This window comes from Jaculus jaculus, chromosome 11 (genome assembly GCF_020740685.1).
Source record: "Jaculus jaculus isolate mJacJac1 chromosome 11, mJacJac1.mat.Y.cur, whole genome shotgun sequence".
Lineage (NCBI taxonomy): Eukaryota > Metazoa > Chordata > Mammalia > Rodentia > Dipodidae > Jaculus > Jaculus jaculus.
Genome location: NC_059112.1, coordinates 42793056 through 42814721, shown reverse-complemented (window position 1 = coordinate 42814721; position 21666 = coordinate 42793056). Strand labels below are relative to the sequence as shown.

General features: G+C 44.9%; 1 protein-coding gene across 1 annotated transcript in view; it reads right to left on the bottom strand.

The window, feature by feature from the left end:
* The window catches only part of Adgra3 (adhesion G protein-coupled receptor A3), a 125491-nt gene extending 112750 nt beyond the window's left edge, over nucleotides 1-12741 (bottom strand). Inside the window, exon 1 of the mRNA XM_004656090.3 lies at nucleotides 12461-12741. Coding sequence (XP_004656147.3) covers nucleotides 12461-12741 — 281 coding nt within the window. The remainder of the gene's footprint in view (nucleotides 1-12460) is intronic.
* Between the last annotated feature and the right edge of the window lie 8925 nt (nucleotides 12742-21666).

Sequence of the window (21666 nt, the reverse complement as noted above, 5' to 3'; positions counted from 1 at the left end):
CAAAACTAATCAAAGTGCTGAGATGAAAAGACAGAAGAGTGTTCAGCACTAAGTGAGTCATCACTATCACACCCTCCAAGGCTAGGGACCATTGAGAGGAAGTGATGGCAGAAAGAATGTAAGAGCCAAAGGAAGAAGAAGAATGTTTACAATGCTGTCTTCCTGACACAAAGTAGCCTAGAAATTCATGACCTCACAGTTGCTGATGCCACCTGCACAAGACCTGCATATAGGAGGGAAGAAGTGAGCCATCAAAATAGAAGACAGACAAGTTGGAAAGAAGAAGAGGTTCACTGGAGGGGGATTTGGGAAGGTATTATGATCATGGTATATATTTATGGAAGACATCAATAAAAACAGTTTTTGTTGTTGTTGTTTTCATTTTTCAAGGTAGGGTCTCACTCTAGCCCAGGCTGACCTGGAATTCAATATGGAGTGTCAGGGTGGCCTTGAACTCATGGCAATCCTCCTATCTCTGCCTCCCAAGTCGTGGGATTAAAGACATGAGCCACCACGCCAGGCTAAAAACAATTTTTAAAAAGAGAATAATGTGAGATGCCTCCTACCACTCCAACTCTTCTGACTCCAGAAGAACAGTGGGAAAAAATAGAATTTCTTTGCAGAGGCTTACTGAGTGCTGGATGCTAGATACCGGGAATCCAGATCAGTATGACCATGAAGAGCTCACAATCTGGTAAGACAGCAAGAACCACAAAGCCAATCATCTCAAAAAGGAAGGACAGTTGTCACCCTGTAGGTAGGAGGTGGGCCCCAGGAGAGAGGAGACAGTCCAGCACTGTCCACGGAGGGTAGACTGCGGTTCATGCCTCCACGGAAACAGTCTAGAATTCTGAGTCTGGGATTTAAAGGAAGAGTTTGCATTGGGCTTCTTGAACAGCAAACAAAGGCAGCTTTATAAATGAAAACATGAATCTAACAGAAAGGACATCTTACACACTACCCTGGAGATGAACACAGCAAATCCTCCTCACCTTTTTCATTAACAGTCAGAAAAACTGCACAATCCAAGAATGCTAAGAATCAACCTAATTAAACTTAGATTCAAATAGGTTTAAAGACTGAAAACTTTGGGCTGGAAAGATAGGTGAACAGTTAAGACGCTTGCCTGTCAAGCCTAAACATAAGTCAAATATATCAGGTGGCACATGCCTCTGGCGTTCGTTTGCAGCAGCTAAAGGTCCTGGCATACTCATATTCTTTCTCTCTTTCTCTCTCTCTCTCTCCCTCTCCCTCCCCCCCCCCATCTGCCTCTTTATCTCTTTCAAATAAATAAATAAGAAGAAAGATAACTTTAACACTAATTAAAAAGCCATCATTATAGTCCCACACTTGAAACTAAGTTTCCGACCAGTCTAGGGCAAATGTAAAGCAGTATGTCATTCCCTGCGCGACCCACACTCTGCCTGCTCTTGCACCCACAATGTGAGGCCAGCGCAGGAGTCCTTGTTAGATGTGTGTCTCCGCAGCAGGTGCTCCCCACAGAGGGAGCAGACCAGTCTCTGACACCTTTGAGGAACAGATGAGGCTCAGGTGGAGCCAGTCACTTGGAATCGCATGAGAAATGTCTTCCTAACAGAAGTTACAAGTATAACTCACATTTACCAATCACATACAATTCCCTGTGCCTGGGGACTGGGGAGCGAGGAGCCGAGATGAGGAGTCCAGACAAGGCTAGGGAGCCTCCACTTCCTCCAGCCCTGAAAGGAGCATATTTAGTCCTCAAGTGGAAAAACATCTGGGTCTACAAGTTCACTTCTTCAACAGGTGGGGGCAGCACTTCCACACACAAAGCCAGCAATCTTGCAGATGTTTCTCCACTCTGTGGCTTGTCATCACAAGAGCTCATAAATGGGTTTGATGAAAGTTCTTGACAAACTGTGAAGATAGCAATTCTGCCTTCTTCATGTAGCATAGATAACATACAGACCTACCCTTCCATAGCAATCTCTCAGGAAGATTACAAATATGCACAAGTCACATATTGTGAAATTTAAACATAGGAGAAAATATGGGAAGAGGGGGGGAAAAGGACAAAAGTCGGAATATTTGTGTTTTACTGAAGCTAAGAACCAAGAATATCAGTGAACTGAATTGATAAGGAGCCAAAAGCAACTGGCAAATTCCTGAAAGCTAACCTAATACATGGCCCAGCAAATAAGTTATGTGCCCTGATAATCTCTCACCATGGCCTCGCTGGCACCCATGCCAACTGTGAAGTCAGCAATACAAGGAGGTCCAAGGACCTGCCTCCCTCACACCAGCTGAAACAGACCAAAAACAATGAAATGCGCATACTATCAGATGATAGCTTGTCTCCACAGGAAGAGTCAACTGAAAAAAAATTATTAGAAATTAAAAACATTCAGGACTGGAGAGAAGGCTTAGCAGTTAATGTGCTTGCCTGCAAAGCCAAAGGACCTCAGTTCAATTCCCCAGGCCCCATGTAAGCCAGATGCACAAGGTGGAGCATGCATCTGGAGTTCGTTTGCAGTGGCTGCAAGCCCTGATATGCCCATTCTCTCTCAAATAAAAAAAAAAAAAGAATTTCACAGGTGGTATTCAAATGCAAATGGTGTTTCTATACACTTAAAAATTACAGTAAACCTCACTTAGAATACAGACTAAAACAAATCTATTTTTTTAATTTATTTATCAGACTAGTAAAGTTAAAAAAAAAGTTCTACAGAAAGTACACACGTAGGAAACTGGGCCTCCAATAAAGCCAAGAAACAAATCTCTTCTTTTAAATCTAAGAAAAGGACTAAAGAGGCTTGAGCAGGACTGTATTTGTCCCAATCCAAAGACACGCTAAGCCCGCAAATGCCAGCTGGACAAATGCTGGCAGTTGTTAAGCCCTTTCAAGTTTATTCCTTTGGCTCCTCCATGCATGTCTTATCACCTCACTATCCCTGCCTCACAGCTTGCCCTAACACCCAGCATCTGCACACGGCTCCTTATTTTAAGAAGCCATTCTTGACTCCTATGAATAAGGGCCCAGCCTACAGCCCTCAGCTATCTGTCTCAGGGGCAGTCTCAGGAATGGCACTTGATTCCACAGCTCTGCTCCACTTGAAGAGCCCTTCCCTCCATAGAGACAGCTGCCCTCCATTTGTTCCTCGGTTCGTCCATCTTCTTTGGCTGCAGGGGGTGACAGCTGGTGACTTCAGTCAACCCTTCAAGCTGCTGGGATCCTATACAATGGGTTTCCACCTGAGAAGACATTGGAATCACTGAAAAATACCAATTTCCAGAGACCCACCCCCAAACAACAACATAGAAACAGGGAATGGTGGTCCAAGAATGAAGGTTTAATGCTACTTGGCTGAAACAAATGAAATGCACATTCCGAAGAAGGCTACAGAAAAGTGGAGATAGTTGATCCCTTCTACCAGCTTAATGGCTATAGGCCAGTCTAGCCTACAGCAACCTTAACCAGCTTATTTTGGCATGTCGCATAACACCATCACCTAGGTGTCCTGTCATGATGTGAAAGATCTTGGAAAGACTTGCATAAACAATGGAGTAATTGTGTGCAGCAGGTCTGAGACGTTCAGGGCTACAGCAAGGCTTAGTGCTTAGGAAATGGACATGAAAGAGAAAACAGTAATGGTCATGAAATAAGAAAATTCACCACTTAGATCCCTTTAGCAAGACCCTTCCTAAGCCAGTCATGCAAATTCCCCTATGGAAACTCCTGCATGCCTGCTAGCATTTCTAAAACCCCTCAAGTCACCCTTCTGCATGCACTGCTGCCTTAGCAGAGCGCGAGTGGGGCAAAAGCAGGGTAGATCACATCATCAAGAACTGGACAGTCACAGCTACTAAAGGAGACATGACAGATACCAGACAGCTAAAAAGGAAGTGGAGGAACTCCAGAATGGTCACGTGAGACTAGGATATTCATGTAACAGGCCCAAAACAGTCAAGTTCAGAGACAAAGAGTCACCTGATTCTCCTAAACTACCACAAATGCTGGATGTCTATCTGCTACAAGCATCCAAGCAGTTTCAATACTAGGGCATCTACCATCAAAATAACACTAGAGAAGAGTGGCTGGCAGAAGTAAGTTCTAGCTTTGGACACCTCACCGTATGTGGGAAGGCACAGAGACAAGCAGAAAAAAAGAGACTCAGATAGAAGGAGCAGAAGGCTGGGTGTTGGGAGTTGGGGTCCAGCCATGCTCTTGTCCCCTCCAGGTTCTAAACAGGAAGAACTGGAGGACAAGACATGTTTCACTAAGTAAAAAGCAAATGCAAATCCCGACAGCTGCTCTGCTCAGTATGGCACTCAAAGTGACAGAGATACACAAGAGTCTCTGGAGTCACTGACGGTATCTCCGTCCCCTGCCCACTCCAGCATGCAGAGATTCCTTTACTGGACAATGCAAAAGTGATGAAAAGTTTAATCAATGAAAAATCTGGGTTTGGAGAGATGGAGTAGTTCAAGACACATGCTTACAAAGTCTGCCAGACCAGGTTCAATTCCCCGGTACCTATGTAAAGTCAGATGCACAAAGTGGTGCATGCTTCCGGACTTCATTTGCAATGGCAAGTGGCTCTAGCCTGCCCATTTTCTTTATATATATATATCTTTCCCTCATAAATAAATAAATTAATTTTTAAAAAGAAACAAAGAAAACCCCAACCATGGGATGAACTTCCTTTTTGAAGGGCTTTCCTATGAGTAAAATTATATTTGAATATGCATGCAGCTAAACTGTTTATAGTGTGTTAAAAGCATATTGAGTTGTAAAGTAAATTTAGACAGGCAACAATTAAAAACTTTTGGAGCAAGTTTCTATCTATAGCTTCTTAAGCTCTGTGAAAATTGAATTAACATGATACTAAAACTTAATGAAGAATGAGTCTGAATTTTTCTGTTTATAGGAAAAATGTTGACACAATAATGAATTAGTTATATATTCTCTGGACTTACCATGGGGTCAAGCTAGTGTAGAAACAAATGCTTTCCAAGAAGCAGCTGAGTGAGTTAAAAGTCACCAAATAGTCTTAGAAGAAATTCTACTAGCCAGGTGCTGTTACAGGACTTTTAAGACCTGTAATCCCAGCATTCAGGAGATAGAAGAAAGAGGATTACTCGACGTTCAAGGCCAGTCAGGGCTATACAGTGAGACCCTGTCTCAGAAAAAATAAGTAAGAAAGAATTCATTCACTTTCTGAATTTTGTTCCAGCTGTTTTTACTTGTCTTTTGCTTGCTTTTTAACATGGTTATAGGCTCCTGGGGACAGAAGTGGAAACAACACTGGAACAAATCTCTCCACATGTTCCTGTGTTCCTTAGTGTCTGGATCTGGCATACTGCCAAACCCACCAACTTCTCTCCTGTATTCCTGATGCTGAAGGACTCCAAACAGAATTCAGAGGCTGGGTCCCATAAAACACTGTCATCATATCAGAAAGAACCAACATTTACATTCAAGGACCTAATGCCTAAGTTTACCCCAAACTGTGCAGTATTTCTAGTTATATTCTTGATCAGAATTTAGGCTGCTTTATACGATCAAGTAGGTCAAATGTAACTGTAGAGACATTTAATCCATCCATTTTTGAATCACAGATCCCACAGTTATGCCATGCTGAAGCAAACTAAATAAACAAATGATTTCATTTGCTTTTAACAGGGTAAAACTCTGAATTCACATCCCTCTTTTATCCCTAACTTGTCTGGATTTTCTACCATCTATCCTTGTGTCTTTGTTAGGAATACTTTTGCCAATAAAGGACAATTTTATACCCACCCATTCTCCAAGTGCTACGCTAGGACAGGCCTCAGAGTCCTTCCCTTCAAGGGTATGTGTTTATGAGGACAACACCCAGTGTCCTGGAAAGGGCCACAAGAGGAATGCAGACAAAGCTCCATGGTACAGAGCACAGTAGCCTGCATGAGACAGTGGGTTCGACCCCCAGCGAGGAAGTGAAGAGGGAAGAAGAGGAGGAATAGAAAGTGACACAAGCACTCAAAGAGAGGAGGAAAGCCTGAAAAATTCACAGCAGTTGAGCTAGATCTCAAAGGATTCAGAACTTACCACAGCGTAAGTCCCAAGGCAGGGGTGGGTCTTACCCAGGCTTCTACAAGGAGCTAAATACAACCTCTGCTGATTGCTCTGACTTCTCTGAGACTGAACTTTTAAAGAAAGCAGCCTGTCTTCTTATTAAATCCCAGAGCCTCCAGCACTAAGGCGTACTTGCAAGGAAGCAGGACCTCAAAAGACAGCTATGAAAACGAAAACTAATCTACACCAAATGCAGGATAATGCAGCTGTAGAGTAAAACATCTATATATATATTTCATATATGTGAAACATCTTGAGTCCAAAGATTACAGCCTTATTACTCTTGACTCTAACTCCCTGGCACCCTGGCAGAACTCCTGCCACCTCCTCCCCTGACTACCCTCCTCTGGCAAGAAAGCAACAAAGTACCTACAAGGAACTACATCTCAAGGCTGAATACATCTGGAGAAAACAAGACGGCTGGCCACCTCCCTTCAAAGCTGAGTCCATCACGAGGAAAAGTAGGCATACCTCTACCCTGCTGGCTTCTGTAATCACAGAAGACCTGTTCTACTCTTGTTTTACTCCTCCTTCACTCCTCTTCTTACCTTCTTCCCTCTCCCTGCCACGGACTAGAACACCAGAGCAATGGGGCAGGAGCTCTCCTTCGCTGACACCCACAGCCTCTGCCCTCCTCTGTGTCTACTTCCACCCTCTCTCCGATCACTCGCCATCCATTAAATGCCAAACTCTCTACTTGTATTCAGTTCCCATCCCACCAGTCCTTCTACTGCATTCCTCCTCCTGGGAACTGACACCAGTCCTGTTCAAATGTGCTCTCTTCACCTTTCCAGGAAACCTACCTTCCTTCCAAACTGTACCCATTTGGTTTCTCATACCATCTGCCTCATGCGTGTGCTGTTTCCAATCTCCCAGCATATTTTTCCCCTGAAGCCACCCAGCCTGGTGTCTTTCCCTTGCGTTGAATGTTCCACAGACACTACATTTTTTATAATTTTAAATTTTAAAATTTAATTAATTTTTATTGGGAAATTTCATGTATGAATATACTGCAAATTGGTCAAATTACCATCAAGTTCTCCTCTTCTGACCCCTCTCCCCCAACCTTCCACTAAGGGTCCTCCTCAGAGGGGTTATCAGCGTTCACTGTGGAGTCATGCATGCACAGGTCAGTCTTTGGAGGAGGAGACAATGCCCCAAACACACCTTCCCACCTTTTGGCTTTTCCATTCTTTTTGTCCCCTCTTCTGCAATGCACTCAGGGCCTTTGGAGGGTGTGTTATATCTCCTTTACTGCTGAATTCTCATCAGCCTCTTATTTTCTACTTTGATGAATGAGTTAGGAGTCTACAGTATCTACCACCATCTCCCTGAAGGAGGTTATCTGGCTAACCATGAGAGCAGCACTTATCTTTAGTTGGACACTGTTCGCCATGGGCACCTCAAGCTCTGAACCACCAAAGCCTAGCCCTGATCTTCCCACAAGTGGTCTTGCCACAAGCAACTCTTTTGCATTGAAATGTTAACTTCTTTGACTCCCATGGCCAATTCTCCCTTTGCTGCCCCAGGCTTAGTGGCTCCTCCTCCAGAGACTCCTGCCAAGCTCCACATGTTCCCATGTGGACTTACCTGAATCCCTCCTTTTCCTCCCCATCTCTCCCCCAGTCACCTCAACAAGACAGGTATCTGAAATACCACAGTAAGCCCCGTGTCTGAAAACTGCCTCTCCATCAGTGGTTCAACAAAGTTTCTCTCCACTTCAACTAAGACAGCCACTAGGCCCTCCTCTAACAGCCACCATGCTCTGCTCTCACTCCTCTAGTCCAATCTCTCTCTTCCACCAGGTCATGTGCAAGTCCTGACTTCTTCCAGAGGCTCCACTGCAACACAGACATCTCTGCTTTCAGGTCCCCTAAACACAGAAACAGCCGCAACAATGGATAGCCTATGGCACTCCAGACGTTCTCTAACTGCATCCTAAGAGCCTGCTTCCTATGCAGTAAACCCTTTCTCCCCAACGTTTAAGTTTGTGAACAATACAGACATTTCTGTTCTTGTACCTGATACTGGGCCACACTGCAAATGTCCAACTAATTAGCAGTTAAACTTGATAGGAAACAATGTAACATTTTTATAGTAAAAACCCAAACTTATACATTATTGTAATTTGTCAAGAAAAAAACCTGGGCTTCATGCCCCACTGCTCTGGTGTTCTCAAAGGTGACACAGGGTGAGGGAGGAAGTTGGAAGGAGTGGAAAGGACCTTTTATGATTACAGAAGTTAGCAGGGTGGAAGGAACAATGTGTTTTTCCTTGTGATGGACTAAGATTCAAAGAGAGATGGCCAGCCCTCAGTAACAACTCTCCTTAACTTCCCTGACAAACCATGATAATTTTACTTGTTTGTCTAGAATCAGCATGTGGCATTGCAAGGAAGACACACATGTGGAAAAACAGGACTAAACCTGTGAAACTTTCCATTAATAGAGTTCTTAAAATTTTAAAACAAGGCCAGCCAGGAACTGTGACACATGTCTTCAGCCCCAGTACTTGGGAGGCAAAGGTAGGAGGACTACTGTGAGTGAGACTACATAATGAATTCCAGGTCAGCCTGGGCCAAAGCAAGACCCTACCTTGAAAAACAAAACAAACAAACAAACAAACATATGTATGTATGTATGTATGTATATTTGGAGACATCACCCATGTAAAAAATGGGAATATGGTAAGTAATTGCCATGTCCTGCAAAAACATCTATCTTTGTTGTTGTTGTTGTTGTTCAATTTGTATGCTAAAGTAACACATGCAATTTCATCCTCCAACAAGTCTGTGTGAGAGCCTGGGCACAAGTATGGCCAACCAAACGCTTCTGCCAGACTTCTACTGGTAAACATGGCTCTAGAAATGAGTGCTAGTCACTAACACTGTTGAAAGTCTGAGCTTCCGGCTATAGCAAGTTCCATTCCATCATCAACAGAAAGCTAATTATATCCTTGCCGTCCTCCAATGAATGAAGCTTTCTTCTCTGTAGCACTATCACAGCTTACCAAAAACCCCTGGCCACACCTAAGAAAGAGACAAGGACCAAAATCAGGGAGGCTGCCACATCCTTAAACTGGCCTCCAGAGCCTCTCTTATGACGATCTGGGCACCGGACACTTGCCTTTAGCATCCCAACACCACCACCAACTGCAGAGGATTCACGGAACACTGGCCTCAGCAGGCCTGAGGTATTATGCCCACTCCAGCTCTCCTCACTTGCTCTCCTCCACCCGTTTCTTCAGTGATTGGACTCATTCATTTCTCCAAAAGTGACTCAGAATTCTTGGATATAACACCAACTGTGCTCAAAAAGGAGGGCCCTGGCTGTCCACCTCCGGGCTCCTTTTGCTACATGTTTACCACAGTAATCACGTGTTTACCTTTACTCATGGATTCTCCTCCCCAAATACCTGTAAATTCCTGGAGGAGAAAAGGCAAAACACTATTTATTTCTCTTGGCAGTGTACAGGCTAAGCAAGTTGAGCTACATCGCCTGCCCTGGATGGTGATTTGATTCCTATCCTGTAATGAGTTGCACAGCACCTCTCCACAAGATACACACCCTCGTCCTAACTGTCAGTACCTATGTGACTTTATCTGGAAACAGTCTTTGCAGGAATAATGAAGAGAAGGATCTTACATGAGATAGATCATTTGGGACTTAGGGTCGTTCCTCAATTCAATCAATGCCTGCTGTTATTCTGAGAGAAAAAAAAAAAAAAAGATGATCTGAGACACAAGAACACAAGGGGAAAAGCCAGATGAAAGCAGAGAAATTGGAGTTATGCTGTCACAAACTGAGGGACATCAGAATGTAAAAGCAAGAAAGGATTCTGTTCAAAAGTTTTTGGACGGAGCATGGTCCTTCTGAAACCTCCCTTTGGTCTCTGGGCTCTATAACTGTGGAAGAATAAATTTGTTGTTTCAAGCTACCAAGTGTGTGGCAATTTGCAGCAGCTATAGGAAACTAACACATAATCCAAACCACCACATGATTCCATCCACAGAGGAGCCACTCTATGAAAACTATGTTGAACAAACAGTAACAAAAAGGCAATGGAGGATATATGAGAAAAATACGAACTGCAAGGCATGAGTCTGGGAACAAGACCCAGAAACCACATCGCTTTGCGAACTTGGACCTGCCATTTACCCAGAGCTTTGGATTCCTTGCCCCATAAACGCCAGACGTGGTCCCTAAGGCCCTGCGGTGGTCTGCATCAGGTGTCCCCCATAAACTTAGGTGTTCTGAATACTCTGCAGCTGATAGCAATTTGGGAATTAACACTTCCTGGGGGCAGTGTACTGTTGTGGGCAGGCATATGGGTATTCCAGCCAGTTTCCCCTTGCCAGTGTTTGGCACACTCTCCTTTGCTGTTTCCAGACCAGGAGGTGATGTCCACCTTCTGATCATGCCATCGTTTCCCCCTGCCATCATGGAGCTTCCCCTCAAGTCTGTAAGCCAATAAAACAAAAACAACAAAACAAAAAACCTCTCCCCACCCACAAGCTGCTCTTGGTCTAGTGTTTTCCTGAACAGGCCCTTTATAGGTCTGAAACACCCTGAAGTCTTTATCCAAAACATAAGCCTTAGCTGATGCTTACCATTCACTATATTAATATTTCTAATTTTATTTCCATCTAAACAGCTTTTGAGTGCAAAAAAAAATGATCAACCTGATAGTTCAAAGATATTTACATGCATACACTCATGAAAAATATAGCATAATAATTAAATTAATAATAAGCCAAAAAGTGATTTTCTACAATATAATCTTGTTTTTTCCCTGCAAAGCAAAGTCAAAATCAACAATTTACATGCATTTGACCCAGTCCAGCTGGAATTGTCATTCCAGAGAAAGTGGACATAAACAGGAATCAACTTGAGTACCACTCACTGACCCAGAACCTAAGTTTATCACATCCCTTGCAGGATGACTGATTTTCAGCCATGGGGACTTCTCCAACACGGGACTTTTCCCCACTAAACTCAAGACTGTGAAAAGGTACCCATACTTTCCACTTCAAAGCACCTAGCCAAGAAATCAGTAATTCCAAGTGCTGCTACCACCAAATGGTAATGTGTTGATAAAGGAGTCAAACAAAACAAAATAAAACCGGCTGGACCCATCCATGAACCAAAACACATGGAGTGTGCTAATCCTCGCCCTCTCCCCCCCCAAAAAAAGTAAGATAAAGGAAGTGAAGAGTAAACAAGGGTGTTGACAAAACCATTTGTATCCATTGCATCCTATCTCCTCTTGCTGATGTTGGGCTAAGTTAAAAACTGCATTTTAAGCGCTTTCAGAGTTCAGGCATGCTCTTGCCTTCTTATGTGTAGAATAGTAGCCTTGATTCTTTTTGAGGAAAGGAACCAAAAAAACACTGAGGAACAAGCAGCCCCTGGGACTCACATTTCAGTCTAACAAAATATCCATTAGAAGCACTCAGGCTTAAACTTTCCCAACCCAATTCATCGTTCAGAAGAGAAAAAAAAAAAAAAAACCTAAGTCACCGGGGTCAACTGTGCAGCTAGGATTGGCAGAAAGAACTAAGCTTGCAGAACTGGACAGTGTGGCTCCTAGAACACAGTTAAGTTACTAAAATCTTTCCCTCCAGGTAGAAACTCAACGCGAAATGCCAAAGTCTGTGGAGTGGAAAGGCTCACTTCCACAAACGCAGTTTTCAGTTCCCAAGGTCTTGGCTGTTGAACAAGAGCTCTCTCGGGCGGAGAATGGGCCTGGAAGGGGCTTGCACAACTTCAGCCCACGTTCCTAACCCCTTAATAACACGTCTCTTGGAAGGTGCTCTAACACTGCAATAAAGCTAAGATAGCAAACGGCGAGGGCGTCTGGTGGTCTGGGGGGTAAAAATCACAGGGGCACGTTCCGAGCACTGGTGTTCTGCAACCTACGATCTGGGTGCCACTCAGTCTGCCCGGGACGGACGAGGAGCATCTGCCAGCGCGCTTCCAGGGAGCGCGCGCCCGCCCGGGATGAATGAGCCTGCTCCGCCGTGTTTACTTGCGTCCTCACGTGGCCCGGCGCCGCCAGCCCAAGCGCAACCACGGGGATGGCGCGGGGCGCGCTCGGGGAACCCAAAAACTTTTTCTTTGCAAACTACCGGAGCCGGAGGGTGTCTCACGTGCCGGGCACCCCGCCACTACCATTGCACCCCGCCCGCCGAGCACGGCCGAGGGCTTTTCCCCAGCACCACCCCCCTGACCCCCCTCCCCGTTCACACAAAGGAGCGAGGATGCCCGCAAAAGTTGGCGCCCGGGAGAAACCGAGAGAGCCGGGAGGGGAGGGGGGGGAGAGAGAGAGAGAGAGAGAGAGGACCGGGAGCTCGCCAGGGCTACTCACAGGGTGACGGTACGGTTGGGCAGCGTGTCCGGGGGCAGGACGTGCGCGAGCTCCAGGCTGCTGCACACCACCTTGCCCTCGGGGGCACTCGTTGCCCGGCCGGTGCCTCCGCGCGGCCGCCCGTCGTGCTTGCAGCCGGCAGGCAGCGCCCCGACCCCGCCGCCGCCGCCCACGCCGCCGCCGCCGCCTCCTCCTCCTCCGAGCAGCGCGAGCGGCAGCAGCAGCAGCAGCGGCGGCGGCGGCAGCAGCGCTCGGCCCCGCGGGCGCCCGGGCGGCTCCATGCTGCGAGCCGGGCCTGCGGGCCGAGCGGCGGGCGGCGCACTGGCCTTAGCGGGCGCGCGGGCCCAGAGGCGCCCGGAGCTTCCGGACGGCGGGGACACGGGCCCTCCTCCGCGCCGACATGCTCCTTTGTCCGCAGGCGGCCGCGCTCAGCCTCCCGGGAGCCGCGGGGGTCACGGCCGCCCAGCGCCGCTGCACGGCCCGGTGGGAGCGACGCCTCCTTCTCCGCCTCCTCCGCCTCCTCCTCCTCCGCCCGGGCCCGGCCCGCGGCGGCTCCTCCCCACCGCCCTGCGCCCGGCCCGGCCCGGCCCCTCCTCCGGCACCGCCCCGACTCCCCGGCGCCCTCCCGAGCGGCTGAGGCCCGCGCGCGCCCCGGGACCTGCGGGGCCAGATCCCGACCCAGACCTCTGGGCGCGCCCGCTCCGGAGGAGCCGAGCGTGCGCGCCCCGCTGGGCACCGTAACTCGTGCACAGGCCGGAAAAAAGTTCCAGTCCAAACTCCAACTCGGGCGTCTGCCCCGCTGCAGACAAAGCCGCCCTGTGCGCCCCTGGGGGCCGCCCCTTGCGCCTGGGGAACACGCCCTGAGGCTTGGATTGCCTTCCTAACCAACCTGACCTAGAAAGTACTGGAAACTCAGTTATCTCCGAAGAAAACTGTTTTACCACCTCATTTGGTCTCATGCTGACTACACCAGAGCTGGGAAACAGGTTCTTCTCTAATAAAGTGAGCTCTGAAGCTATTGCTGGCCATCAGCTAAGAACCTGCCAACCATTGGGGAGGAGGGGGGAGAGTGGGGAAAGTTGGGGGAGAGAAGTCCTTGCTTCTCTACCCTGTGTGTAAATTTTACAGGGACTCATATCAAGAGAACAATGAGTTTTTCTGGACTCATATCAAGACAACAATGAGTTTTACTCTATCCTGAGAAGTATACCTCCTTCACGACCTAGAAGGACACTTTTATTTACAGACTTCTCGCAGGCCTTGGAGTTCCACCCTGAAAGAGCAAGTTAGGAGTACCAGAGTCCCTTGACCTGCACACCTCCTGCCCTTTTTACTTCCTGTGACCTGTCCATCCAACCGGTGGCGCACCACAAGTCTGTGAACACCCATGCGCACCCATGAGCACCTTCAAACAGCAACCCTCAGACTGCCACTGGGGCTCAGAAGTTATTTGGTTCTACAGTGAGCGAACTGTAGGAAGAGGTCTGGAGATGGCCTTGGAATTTTCACAGGAGTATTCTGGGTTCCTGAGCCCAGGGAATGTTGCCCAGCATAGGAAAGCTCTGGGTCCCGGCCCTGGAAATGTTGAAACTGGAGAGTTAGATTGTAGCCTGTAAAATGCAGGGGCCCTGGCAGAATTTTCTTGCCTGGTTCTACAGAGCACTACTAGTTAGGGCTCTACAATTTTATTTTAGAGACCATTTCCCAATGGCTTTCCCAACAGCAAGTAAATATCCTCTATTTTTTACACTTAAATAAATTTGAACAGTGGATCATTTGACCAGCATTTTTGAGACTGAACTGTGTAAGTCTAATAATGTCCAACACTAATAATATGCTTCATGGTAATAGAATTGTTCTAGACTTGAGCTGGGCATGTGACAGAGGGGTAGAGCACTTCACAATGGCCTGGGTCTAACAAGGAACATTACCCCAAGGAAAGGGGCAGGGAGTTCTAGGGTTGTCCTGTCCAATGTAGTTAGCCACATGTGGCTATGGATCTAGTAAGGGTGAAAAGTGGATTTTTCAGTCAATTTCATTTTAATAAACTGAAATCTAAATGCCCAGGGGCTCCCATGTTTGTGCTGAACATACATGCCTGCACACTAACTTGGTAGAAGAAGAGAGAGTTTATGGCCACTAGTAAGTGGCTTTAAACCTATAACTAGCCTTGAAAGGAAGCTGTTACCTTGGGTCACAGTTCTGTTGAAATTATTTAAAAGTTATTCTGTAAAAAATTATCCTCATCAACATCATCATGGCCTGTTTTCTTAATAAGATTAAAACTTCTGGGCTGGAGAGATGGCTCATCAGTTAAGGCACTTGCCTGCAGAGCCTAATGACCTGGTCTCAATTTCCCAGTAACCACATAATGCTAGATGGACAAAGTGGTGCATGTATCTGGAGTTTGTTTGCAGTGGCTAGAGGCCCTGGGGTGTCTATTATCCCCCCTTCCCCTCTCTCTGCTTAAAAATAAATAATAATTTTAAAAAAATGAAGTCTTCTTACTATAGCCATATGGAAGCTTTTAATTACCATGTTACTATTGATATAGCCATTAGCTGGCCTATGAACCTAGGGTATATAAATATTTTAAGACCTATAGTGAAAGGAGATGTGCTTGTCTATGTTGAAATATGTTTACTACAACTACCAATATTAATTTAGTATGTGTCCTCTTCTTATTTACCATACTTGAGAAAGCTACATGAAATAAGTCATAAAAAGAGGTATCACAGGATTTACCACCAATCCAAGGAAAAATGCTTCCTATTGTATGAATAATTTCAGCTGATCTTGGTCAGAAATCACTTAGACCATCTTCAAAAGTAAAGGTCACAAATATCACAAGTAGTAATTCAGTGAGGCTGGAACAGTGGCACGTTAGTCCTTGGAGCACACAGAACCCTCTGTCATTCTGGGCGAGCACTGAGGCCATAAGAGAATTTGTTTAGTTATTTTCCAGATAACAAAGGTCTTAGAGGATAATGCTATTTGAAAGTTACAGTTGGGGTGGAGAGATGGCATAGCAGTTAAGGCTCTTGCCTGTGAAACCTAAAGACCAAGGTTCAATTCCCCAGCACCCACAAAAGCCAGATGCACAAAGTGGCACATGCATCTGGAGTTCATTTGCAGTGGCTGGAGGCCTCGGTCCATACACATTCTCTCTCCGTGTGTGTGTGTGTGTGTGTGTGTGTGTGTGTGTGTGTGTGTGTGAATCTCATATGTGTGTGTGTGTGTGTGTATATATATATATATATATATATATATATATATATATATATATATGTTAGTCTTTTGTCCCTTAGTCACACCAAACTCTAAGCTTGAACTAAGCTATCCTATTCCTGACAGCTTTTTGCCCAACAGGTCTAGCTACTGCTAATCCCCCCTTGGGCCTCAAGCACATCACAATACTTAAAGTTATAGGACCTCACTGGTTCTTTTAGAGTTCTTGCAGGGTTTGTGACTATCCCTCTTTAGAAAGTCCTATAGAAACTGAGAAATTGCTTGTAAACATACACATGTACACACAGTCCAGTAAAACAGTATTACATCAGCTGTTGATTTAAGGATGGTAGGACCACATTCCAGTGCTTCTGTGCTATGAATCCTTGCTGTCTTGCTACACTATATAAGGCTTGTAGAAGATATCAAAGAGACACTCAGGGACTGGAAAGATGGCTTAGCCATTAAGGTGTTGCGTACAAAGCCAAAGGACCCAGGTTCAACTACCCAGGACCCACTTAAGCCAGATGCACAAGGGGGTGCACACATCTGGAGTTCATTTGCAGTGGCTGGAGGTCCTGGTGCCCATTCTCGCTCGCTCACTCTCTCTCTTTCTCCCTCTCTCTCTCTCTCTCAAATAAGTACATAAGAATAAAATGTTTAAGAAAAGACACTCAGATACTTCGTTTTATACATTTTTCTTACCTCTCTAGGAGAACATGAGGTTCTGGAAACTTTTTTCACCCCCCAGTGCTTTCTAGTCATTCCCTCCCACTTTCCATCCTTTTCTGTTACTCTAGAATCTAGACACAGGGTAGACAATCCTGATGACTTCTTTTTCCTTATTTGACTTTTTTTTTTTTTTTGGTATATTTGTATATGTGTGTAGAGAATGTGTGGTGTGGTGTGTAATGTGATGGGCCTGTAGTGTGTATGCTGACGTAAGCGCCCTGTGCATGTGCATGCAGAGAGAGCCAGAGGAGAACATTGGGTGACCTCTTCTTTTTGCTCAGCTGCAATTTCCTTGAGATAGAGTCTCTCACTCAATCCAGAGCTGACATTACCACTGTTTTTTTTTTTTTTTCAGTCAACAAGCCCAGGAATCCTGAGGTTCTGCACCCCCCCACACATACACCCTCCCACACACATATACCACAGAACTAGATTATAAACATGTGTGGCTAACCCCCCCCCCCCCCACAGCTGTTTATGTGGGTGCTGGGGAATCAAACTCAGGCAATCTCAGGCTCACATGCCTGTGCACCAAGTGCTCTTAACCACTGAGCCATCTCCCTGGCATGATTTTTGTGGTGAGCCTCCCCCATTGTAGTTTCAGGAACATAATGGTCTGTTTTATTGTTTTTCATGGCATTCACTGTTGGCCACTGCCCAGGAGTCTCCCCAAACTTTCCATTTTAAGCAAATCTCTTACTAACCCTCACTTCTGTAACTATTAGTAGCATATGATCTACTTTTGTGGGGGAGGAGATTTCAAGGTAGGATCTTGCTATAGCCCAGGCTGATCTGGAACTCACTATGTAGTATCAGAATAGTCTTGAGCTCATGGTGACCCTTCTACCTCTGCTTTCTGAGTGCCGGGATTAAAGGTGTGCACCACCATGCCCAGCTATGATCTACCTTTAATAAAAAAAAAAAAAAAAAAAATGGGCTGGTGAGATGGCTTAGAAGTTAAGGCGCTTGCCTGCAAATGCCTAAGGACCCAGGTTCAACTTCCCAGGACCCACATAAGCCAAATGCACAAGGGGGCGCAGGCATCTGGAGTTCCTTTGCAGTGGCTGGAAGCCCTGGTGCACCCATTCTCTCTGTCTCTCTCTACCTGCCTATTTCTGTATCTCTCTCTCTCAAATAAATAAACAAAAATGAAATATTTTTAAAAAATTGATGTTTTGTTGTCCAATATGGTAACCACTAAGCACTTATAGTATATAAATTTAAACTAAAAATTTGACAAAGTTTACTTTAAAATTCTATTTTTTAAGTCACTCAAGTCACAATGCAAATGCTCACTAGACTGTGGCTGATGGATATCACTTTGAATAGTGTAGTAGTTTGAATGGATGTCCCCAGTAGATTCAGAAGTTTTATTCAAGGTTGTAACTAGGTATCACTGTGGGTGAATCCTAGGGACCATCCCAAAGCTGTGGTGTCAGATCTGGAGTTCCAATCAAAGGTATTCAGAGTGCTTGAGCTTGGTCTGGGTTCTTGGAGTGTGCTTGCTTATGGTGCTGCTGGTGGTATTTTCTCTCTGTGTGGACCTGTGAAAGGGGGCCAGCTTCTTCCACCATCATGAAACTTCCCCTGTGTGGTGGTTTGAATAGATGGCCCCCAATATATTCATTTTTTTATTTGTTTGTAGTTTGCATCTGCAGCCACCTGGATGGAGGCAGTGTCACTGAGTGGATCTTAAGGTGTGGTGATGGGTTTCAGATTTCAATCTAAAGATATGCAAAGTGTGCCTAGCTGGAGCTACTGAAGCATACTGTGTGGTTTTTGTCTTTTTGGCTTGCGCTTCCCTCTCTCTCTCTCTCTCTCTCTCTCTCTCTCTCTCTCTCTCTCTCTCTCTCTCTCTCTCTCTCTCTCTCTCTCTCTCTCTCTCTCTCTCTCTCTCTCCTTGGTCCTGTGAAAGCAGGCCAGCTTCTTCTGCCATTATGGAACTTCCCCTGGATCTGTAAGCTTCAATAAATCCCTTCCTTCATAACTGTGCTTGGTCTGGAAGTTCATCTCAGTGAACATGAAGCTGTCTGCTACACCCTGGATCTGTAAGCTTCAAATAAACTCCCTTCCTTCCATAACTTATTTCTGGTCTAGAGGTTCATCCTAACAATATGAAGCTGACTGCAACAGAATAGCATAGACTTTACAATAGTTCTAGAAACTACTAATGTGAATATCTTTAAAAAGAGGCCAATAAGAGATATTATAAACTTCCATAGTACATATCTCTTTAAAAAAAAAATTATATTGGGCTGGAGAGATGGCTTAGCGGTTAAGCGCTTGCCTGTGAAGCCTAAGGACCTCGGTTCGAGTCTCGGTTCCCCAGGTCCCACGTTATCCAGATGCACAGGGGGGCGCATGCGTCTGGAGTTCGTTTGCAGAGGCTGGAAGCCCTGGCGCGCCCATTCTCTCTTTCTCCCTCTATCTGTCTTTCTCTCTGTGTCTGTCGCTCTCAAATAAATAAATAAATAATTTAAAAAAAAATTAAAATTAAAAAAAATATATAAAAGGGGCTGGAGAGATGGCTTAGCGGTTAAGCGCTTGCCTATGAAGCCTAAGGACCCCCAGTTTGAGGCTCAGTTCCCCAGGACCCACGTTAGCCAGATGGACAAGGGGACGCACGCGTCTGGAGTTCGTTTGCAGTGGCTGGAAGCCCTGGGGTGCTCGTTCTCAATCTCTCTCTCTCTCTCTGTCTCTTTCTCTCTCTCTCTCTATCACTCTCAAATAAATAAATAAATAAATGAACAACAAAAATATAAAACTGTTAAAGGCCAATAATCCATCTTTTGCCTATCACTTACATTCTCCTAACTTTGGATATGGTCTTGTAAAAACTTGCTAGAGGTGAAACGTGTTTTGTGCTTACAAGGCAAATACCCTAAAGGAAAAAAATTCAAAAGTATGAAAGATATTTGAGGGACTGAAACCATTTGGTTCACTGGAATCATAATTAAACTATCAAGCCACTAGAGTTCTTTTTATCAATGATGAATATCTTTGGTTTTATACCAGTGTTGTGATTTCCTGGTACCTAAAACTTAAAACACTTAAAAACATTAGTTGGACTAAAGAGATGGCTCAGTAGTGAAAGCACTTGCCTGCAAATCCTAACCATCTAAGCTCAGTTCCCCAGCACCCACATAAAGCTAGATGCACAAAAGTGGCTCATGCATATGGAGTTCATTTGCAGTGACTAAGGTCCTGGAGCGCTCATTCTCTCTTTCTCTCTCTCCTCCCCCCATCTCTCCTCTTTCTCTCTCTCTACTTGCAAATAAGTAAGTAAATGAATAAATAAAGAAATAAATATTGAAAGCATTTGTTGAGTCAAATAGTTTAAATCTTATTCATTTTTGTGTTTCAAATATCTAAAACAATTCCTCAACTGTGTTAGATAATGAGCAAATATTTTGTTGAATTAAGCAACAGGTAATATTGAAGTTAAGTCTTCAAGTTTCAAACAGACAGTGCAATGTCATGATTAAATTAACAACAGAAAAGAACTGCAGTTTTTAATGTTTGAACCATGTCTGTGACACCTCCAATAAGCCTTGTTAATAAGCACATATTCTCTGTTTGTTTTGTATCATTGAATGCTAATATATTAATTGTGACAGCTGTGGTTTATATTTTTAGTGATTTCATGGCATGTACTAGAATGTGTTCCTGGTCATTACCCAGGACACAGATAGGATCAGCAGTACTATCTCAAATGTCCCTGAAGCCTCTTCAGACAGTTTGGCTCCTGTTTTGGCTTACAGTTATGAGATATAGTGACCTTCAGCAGTCACTAGATCTCACTTTTTGAAAGGACAGTTTGAGCTTGCAACAGATTTACAAGGCTGTGACTGTCCTGATAAACCCTGAAGTCTTTCTTTGCTGCTGCCAGACTACATTGAATATATCCCTGTCACAGTAAAATGGGCTCTTTAAGTGGCCAAACATTTTCCTGAAATGATATTTTCCATACCCACTCCAGTGCATTTGCTCTCAGCTATGCATATAAAGTAGAAATGAGAGGCAAAAGTCAGATAGCACTGCTGTGAGAACTGACTTTGATACAACAGCAGTTCCCCAAAAGGTCTCTAGCCAAGTAGGCTAACTCTGATGCCATGGAACAGAAAATTTCACTATAGTAAATGTATGTCCTCCACAAACTGAAGTGTTTTTGTTTGTTTGTTTTGACCTTTTTTTTTTTTTTTTTTTTTCCAGGTAGGGTTTTACTTTAGCTTAGGCTGACCTTTAATTCACTATGTAGTCTCAGGGTAGCCTCGCAGTCATGGTCATTCTCCTACCTCTGCCTCCCAAGTGCTGGGATTAAAGGCATGTGCCACCATGTCCAGCAACTCAGGTTTTATTTTATTTTATTTTTTTCTTAAAGCTTGTAATTCGGGACTTTAGCAGCTTGGCTACAGGAGGTGTCACTGGGAGTAGATCCTGGAGTCCAGCCCTAAAGTATCATCTGAATTCCAACACAAAGTTATGCAGGGAGGTGTGAGCTCTGGGGTCCCTACTTGCTGTCTATTTTGTGTCTGCTGGCTGCTGGTGGTTTCTCTCTCTGCTTGGATTTATGAATGAGAGCCAACTTCTTCCGCCAAAGATAGAACTTTCCCTGGATCTGTAAACTGAAAGAAATCCCATTCCTCCCATAAACTGTGTGTTTCTAATTTCATCCCAGCATTGCGGAGCTGACTACAAAACTCGTAATCCACACTAAAATGTTAAAATCACATGGTTTATTGCATGTTTAAATGCACAATGAAAAGCAAGGAAGGAACACAACCCATGAAAGATAGGGATCTCTGTCTGTAAACTGGCTTACCCAATGTTCATATGTGCTGTCTGGATTAATTCATGTATGTGTCACTTTCTCGTTGAACTCAGCAACATAAGTGTCCTCCAATGATGGGACAATTTGAATGTCCAGATGTGAGGCCAGAAAACAAGGTGGCCTGACAAATGTAAGACACTAGGGACAATTTGTTCTGTTGCACAGATGCAGAGCAATCATTCTGGCTACAATTATAGCCAGACAAAAGCCCAGGAAAGAACTATGAACAGTGTTTGTACTTCTGCATCTTCACCCCCTTTTCCTCCTCCTTTTCCTTAGGGTAGCATGTGTTTATGAGTGTTCACATGTCTGTGGACATACATGTGTACACATGCATGTACAGGCCAGAGGTCAACATCAGATGTTTCCCTCGGTCTCTTTCCATCTGATTTTTGGAACAGGGCCTCTCACTGAA